Source organism: Bison bison, unplaced genomic scaffold (genome assembly GCF_000754665.1).
Source record: "Bison bison bison isolate TAMUID 2011002044 unplaced genomic scaffold, Bison_UMD1.0 scf7180017846467, whole genome shotgun sequence".
Taxonomy (NCBI): domain Eukaryota; kingdom Metazoa; phylum Chordata; class Mammalia; order Artiodactyla; family Bovidae; genus Bison; species Bison bison.
The window spans coordinates 32,069-39,470 of record NW_011477040.1 but is presented as its reverse complement, the minus strand read 5'-3'; the positions used below and the strand labels follow the sequence as shown (position 1 = coordinate 39,470).

The following is a 7,402-nucleotide window of genomic DNA, read 5'->3' as shown; positions in this document are numbered from 1 at the left end:
TCCTTGTTGGCTCTCACCCTTTGATAAGTCAGAGGTACATGTTGCAGGTTGGCAATCTGAACCTGGTTTAGACAAGACATTTTTTTCTCTGATTAAAAAAAAATGATGTTATTAGAAGGATAGCAATAGAAACAAGGGATATGAAAACTGAGAACAAGTAAATGTAAAAAACAGATTGAATTGTGAAGGCAGATATCACTCTCTCAGCAATGACTTCTTCATGAAAGCGCCTTCTCTTGGGGAAAGGAAAACACCGGTTTAAGATGTAAAAGTGTGCTAGCAAAGAGATGTGGTCTGAAAAGACAAACCTCCAGGAAATGAAGTACTAAGAGCAAGATAGGAGCTGTCACTGTTCAACTAGAGAATGTGTATGGGGGAGGTAGAATGAATTTCCAGACATGAATAGCAACTTTAGTCCAACACAAAGAAATACAAAAGGTGGAAGAAAGAAGTCATCTATTTGTTCAATAGACGTTTATTGAGCAGTCTTATATCCAAGGCACAATCTAAAAGTTATTATACCTGAAATACTAACTCTAAAGTACTTGACTAAGTCAAGTCTAAAATCACTAGGGGGCTATTGACAAACCAGATGCAGAAATGTCAGAAAGCCAAAAGAGCAAGGTATATGATAAACGGTTGTTGGAAATTAGACTGTTTAGACAAAGAGAAAGCAGATATAACCAAGGATCTCAAATTTGTAATGGGATGCTGAATGAAAAAAGGGTTAGATTCTATTGGTAATGTGCAAAGAGTAAAACAAGGAATATTTGCTAGAAAACTCAAGGAGGTAGGCTTTAAATGGAAGAGATAATTATTACAGAATAATCTGCTTGGAAAGAGTGTCATTCTCGGCCCAGAAGCACTGGAATGCATTCTAGGTTTCACAGAGTATATTCTAAATTATTCAGCAGCCTTTTCAAATTGAGGGTTTCAAAACCCACAGAGATTTCCTGGAAATGATCCTTGCACTTCATATCAGTAAGGAGAGCAATGGTGTTACTTTTTTCCAATATGTGTTTTTTTTTTTTTAATGAGTTAACAAAAGTATTTTAATGCATTTTCCCCTAAATAAAAGCTTTGAAAGCCTCTGTGTGTGGCTTGAATAAACAAGAGCAGCAATTTGAGGCTATGAGACTATATGTTCACGATTTGGTCACTGATTTGTTGATGTGTGTGCTTAGTCGCTCAGTTGAGTCCGGCTCTCTCCAACCTCATGGACTGTAGCCAGCCAGGCTCCTCTGTCCATGGAATTTTCCAGGCAAGAATATTGGAATGGGTTGCCATTTCTTCCTCCAGGGGATCTTCCACCCAGGGATTGAACTGGAGTCTCCTGTGTCTCCTGAATTGCCCTCAGATTCGTTACTTTCTGAGGCTTGGGAAAGCCTGATTTGTTGATATTGTGCAAAAATAACAATTGATTACCCACTGTATCTTTAAATTGTTTGTCTTAACTGTTTATATGTAATTATATTCACATTGGACTAATGGTTAGAAAGACAAGGCATGAGGAAAAATGATACTGAGATTCAAATTAATACAGAGGGTAAATGTGTGCGTGCTCAGTTGCTGTTGTTTCTGACTCTCGGCAATCCTATGGACGATAGCCTGCCAGGCTCCTCTGTTTATGGGGTTTTTCCAGGCAAGAATATTGGAGTGGGTTGCCGTTTACAGAAGATAGATGGATTGACATAAATAACATATTTGGCTCACGTTGAACTTCGGATATTATACTCATCTCATCAAATTTTGGTCCCTGGTTTAAAATCAACTGTAAGATATATAGCAAAAATTAAAACAAAGGTTTTGTTTCTTTTCCTGAGGATATAGACTTTGCCCTTGGTTTTTAAAATAGCTGATAAGTGTTTACAAATAAAAGACTGAATCTTTCACTTTTTAACATTACTTTTTAAAAATTTAAAGCATGAAGTGTTAAAATTTAGGCAGTGGGTTTTAAAAACTGTTTTTGTCCATGTATATGTCCTAATACTCAATGACATTTTAGTCTGTACTTTTTGTACATGTTTGGTAAACTAGCCAAACATAGCATAATAAGACATGAAAAAAATGTGGTTATAAATTATTTGTTGTTTTCCATAATCAATTCAAGATAAATTAATAGGGTACATTCTTTAGTGGTTAGAAATATATACATGTATATGTTTCATATATTTTTTAAAATTAATAACATTTTTCATTTATTACAGTTTTTAAAATTGTTTTCCTTGTGGAACATCTTTAAATTATCATATGTGAAATGAATTGTCAGTCCAGGTTCAATGCATGACACAGGGTGCTTGGGGCTGGTGCACTGGGATGACCCAGAGGGATGGGATGGGGAGGGGGGTGGGAGGGGGTTCAGGATGGGGAACATGTGTACGCCCATGGTGGATTCATGTCAATGTATGGCAAAACAATACAATATTGTAAAGTAAAAATAAATAAATAAATAAATAATAATAATAATAAAAAAAGAATATTAGTAAATTCGTGGGAGCTTTTCAGCCAGTACAGGATATAGAATATAATCTAGAAGTTCCCTTTGTGTAATTTTGTCATCCTCATCTTCTCAGCAGTTGTTAGACTGCTGAATTTTTGTTAAGAAAATACCTTCCTTTTATTTATGGATTTGCCACTATGAGTGCATATAAACAATATACTATTTTTTTTTTCTGGTTTTAAAACTTGGGGCTGGTGCACTGGGAGGGCCCAGAGGGAGGGTATGGGGAGGGAGGAGGGTTCAGGATGGGGAGCACGGGTATACCTGTGGTGGATTCATTTGATGTTGGGCAAAACTAATACAATATTGTAAAGTTTAAAAATAAAATAAAATTAAAAAAATTTGTTTAAAAAGACTAACATGTGATTGCCCTTATTCCCATCAAACTTGCTTTTGAGATTGATCAATCTTAACCCATATGGTGTTTTTTTCAGTAATAATCTTTGCAGCAGTATATCTATTTTCTTAGTATTTTAAGAAGGTCAAAATTTAGCATCATTCATCTTTTTGCTTTTGGTTTTCTTTATTTCATTAACTTATGCTTTTATTTATTTTAGTTCTTTGAAAATTAGGTAGCTCTCTGCCACATAAAATATCAGTTCTCACATTTCCAACATTTGTGTTCAAGAGTCAAGTTTATTGACTTCTGTTAAGTAAGAGAAGTTCCAGACTCAGCAAACATGTTTTGTGCTTAGTTGGACATAGTAGTATAAATTACTAATAAATATTTGCTGATTGATACATTAATAGAATTCTGGGAAAGTCATGTGGAGAACAATTCCTCATTCAGGGAAGTCAACTTTGCCAATTGAGAATTCTGCTTTTAGGAGAATCTGATATCGGAAATTATATTTCCAAACTAAAATATCATAGAAAAGTATATGGGCTAAAGAGAAACTGAGATGAAGTATATGAAATTAGATAGTTAAAAGCCTGAGATATATGGTTGCTATTCTAAAAGTATACCCTGAAACTGGGGAAATGGTTTCTACATATGTCCTAAGGTTGAGCTGTACATCTTAACTTTTCTCTAACTTCCCCAGGTCATTCACAGAAGTAGAAAATATAGATATGGCTCTATCTTGTTCACATCACAGTAATGTCACAGGGGAGTTATCATCACTCACTTCTAATTACTCCCTTTTCTCAACAACCCCCGCAAAACAGGATTCATTCAGGAATGGGGTTCCCCAAGGGCTTCAAGAGCTTTTAAATTTTCACTATGAGAAAACAATGTTGCTATTAGTGTTTTGCAAGAGATCTTTGCAGAAGGCAGAGGGACTTTCAGCTTTCTGTCACTTAATCTGAGTTTATTTCACTAAGAAGAAAGAACTTTCCAGATTATGAGAGGAGATCCCTGATCCTGGCTTATGGTATGATGTCAGAAGCAAACTTGGGTGACAGATCCTAGAGAGACAAATACTACAGGATGAAACTTCCTCCTTGCTAGTCATGTAAGTGCCACCCCCATCTCTCTCTCTTTTTAAGTCCTCTTTTCTTCCTCAGGTATCCAGTGGAAAGGAGAATTTGGAGTCCCTGGTTTACAAATGGTCTCAAAGTCCAGGAAATGAACAGAAAGTTGTGGCTAAGAATAGAACACTGATTGCTTGGTTTGTCATTTACCTCATGATATTGGCTCACCAACTCCAAATCTTCCTTTACAACTAGGGCTTTGGTCTTCATTCAAAATAATTAAAAGATTGGACACTTAGATGAGCCTATCCCTGGACACCTTCAGTCCAGTTCTTTCCTTCTGTGTGACTCTCTTAATAAGATATCCAGGTCTCATTTTTTTTTTTTTTTGAGACTACAGATTATGTCGGCTTTCCAGGTGGCTCAACAGTAAAGAATCTACCTGCAATGCAGGAGCCACAGGAGATGCAGTTTTGATCCCCAGGTCAGGAAGATCCCCTGGAAGAGGGCACAGTAACCTACTCCAGTATTCTTGTCTGAAGAATCCTACGGACAGAGGAGCCTGGCGGGCTACAGTTCATGGGGTCACAAAGAGTCGTACAAGACTGAAGCGACTTAGCATGCACTCACATACAGATTATGTAGCTCTTGTCTTGGGTCATCTTTTACAGAACAAAGCAAAGCTTCTTCTTGGGTTCAGATGCCATATAGGTAACAGAGAAACTTCAACTATTCAGAGGATGGTGCAAAAAAGAAACAGGTATATGATCAAGCTTCTTTACATGGTTGTTTAGGAAGACTAACATCTGATAGTGTCATGTAAGTCCTTGTACAAGACAAAACAACTGAATGATTTCCTTTCCAGTTATTCATGGAGTCGTTTCATCATCTCATTCATCAGATCTTTATTAAGAACCTACTCTGTGCTGGTCACTGTTTTCTGCACCGAGGGTATAGCAGTACATGTCAAAAAGTATTAATTCTTCTAGACTTTATATTTAAGTGTGTATGTGTGTGTGTGTGTGTGTGTGGTGGTGTTTCATGGAGAGACAAGCTGGTTTACATTGTTTACTAAAGAGAACTGGGAGCATTTTTGGAGCCTGGTGACATCAAAAGGAAAAACATAAACAACACGGAGGTGAAGGACAAAATTTGACAAGGTCAGTAATGCCACAGTCCATCACAAGTGCACACAGTGGAAAGACTTATGTCAGGGAAAAAAAAAAAAGATTTAAGTACCTAGCTCTGCCATGTATAGTAACCTCAAATTAGGTGAGTCGTTCACTCTTCCTAATGTTCAGAAATTTCCTTTTCTATACATTTATCTCAAAGGGTTACTGGGAGGATTAAATGAACTGAGATCATGTTGAGTAAGCATTTCAAACTGTTATGAGGTTCAACCCTAGGTCTCACCAGAAAACAGATAAAATGTAATTTTGTCACCAGCAGTGGCTCACAAATATAGTGATTCTCAAGTTTCATACTAGAGACATTAAAGAGCCTTTGTCTGTTTTTGAGGCTTCTCCACTCTGAGGGAGCATATTTGTATGGGCATCACCCTTCTCTTTAAAAGCCTTGCTCCAACATTAAAAGTAGTGTTTTAATAAAGGATATTTGCATTTAGAATCAGTATGATAAAAATATTTGGTATAAAAACTATGACGTTTTGCTATGGTAGCTGCATTCCAGGTTAAATGCTCTGTAATTTGGCTTAGATATAGTATTTCCTTAACTTTGAATCAAAACCCTGTAATTTCCCTCACATATTTCATTTCTCCAGTACATTGTCTGCTGACATCAAATCAGGACATTCTTCTACATTCTCTGCTTCCGTTTCCTTCCACAGGACTGACATTCACGGAGATGAAGAACTGCTCTGAGGTGACTGAGTTCATCCTGTTGGGAATCCCGCACACGGAGGGGCTGGAGACTCTACTCTTTGTCCTGTTCTTGCCCTTCTATGCCTGCACCCTGCTGGGAAACATGTCGATCCTTGTAACTGTTCTTTCTTCCAATAGCCTTCACACACCCATGTATTTTTTCCTGGGGAATTTGTCTGTGTTTGATATGAGTTTCTCCTCTGTGACCTGTCCTAAAATGCTGCTCTACCTCATGGGCCTGAGCCCACGCATTTCCTACAAGGACTGTGTCTCCCAGCTCTTCTTCTTCCATTTCCTCGGCAGCATGGAGTGTTTCTTGTACACCGTGATGGCCTATGACCGCTTCACCGCCATCTGTCACCCGCTGCGGTACGCAGTCATCATGAGCCCTAGAGTCTGCGTGGCCTTGGCTGTGGGGACGTGACTGCTAGGATGTGTCCATTCCAGCGTCCTGACTTTGCTTACCTTCACCCTGCCGTACTGTGGTCCCAATGAAGTGGCTCACTTCTTTTGTGATATTCCAGCACTCTTACCCTTGGCCTGTGCTGATACATCCTTGGCCCAGAGGGTGAGTTTCACTAACGTTGGCCTAGTATCTCTAGTCTGCTTTCTCCTAATCCTTGTGTCTTATACTCGGATCATCATCTCCCTCTTGCGGATTCCAGCAGCTGAGGGCCATCGCCGGGCCTTCTCCACATGCAGTGCCCATCTCATCGCCATCCTCTGTGCCTATGGACACATCATTACTGACTACCTGCAGCCCACACCTAACCCCATGCTAGGAACCGTGGTGCAAATTCTGATGAATCTGGTGGGACCAATGCTGAACCCTTTAATCTACACCTTGAGGAATAAAGAAGTAAAAACAGCTCTGAAAAAAGTATTGCACAGGACAAACCATGTTCTTGTGATTTAAAAAGAATGGCTGGAAGGGTTGATGATGTGGAATTCTTTCTGCCTCAATATGCGAAATTTTTCTCTGGAATTCTTACATGTGTCTTTTCAGCTCATGCTGAATGCTGTGGATGGGTATGTCAAAATATGTCATCATTTTGTCTGTTTTATTTTCTTGTACTACCTAAGCCCCTCCTCATAGCTTCAGAATAGCATGTTGTTGTTATTCAGTCACTAAGTCATGCCTGACTCTTTGACCCCATGGACTGTAACCTACCTGGCTCCTCTGTCCATGGGATTCTCCAGGCAAGAAAACTGGGGTGGGTTGCCAGTTCCTTCTCCAGAGGATCTTCTCAACCTAGGAATTGAACCCACTTCCCCTGTATTCGCAAGCAGATTACTTACCACTGAGCACCAGAGAAACCCTCAAAATAGTATAGTCTTGTTATTTTGCTTTCCTTCTGTGGAGAATCTCTTCCCACTAAAAGGAAGGAAGATTGCCTTTGCCATTGCACTTTTCCTACCTTTTCTACTTTATTTCCTGCTAAACTTTTTGTGAGATAGGACAGTGAAAGATGAACTCCCCAGGTTGGCAGGTGTCCAGCATGCTGCTGGAGATTGCTGCTGCTGCTGCTGCTAAGTCACTTCAGTCGTGTCCGACTCTGTGCGACCCCACAGATGGCAGCCCACCAGGCTCCGCTGTCCCTGGGATTCT

General features: G+C 39.2%; 1 protein-coding gene across 1 annotated transcript; it reads left to right on the top strand.

Moving 5' to 3' along the window:
- Positions 1 to 5,776: 5,776 nt before the first annotated feature.
- LOC104988508 (putative olfactory receptor 10D3) lies at positions 5,777 to 6,709 on the top strand. The gene is given in 1 exon segment (XM_010839859.1): positions 5,777 to 6,709. A coding segment is annotated over 1 exon segment (933 nt).
- Positions 6,710 to 7,402: the final 693 nt, after the last annotated feature.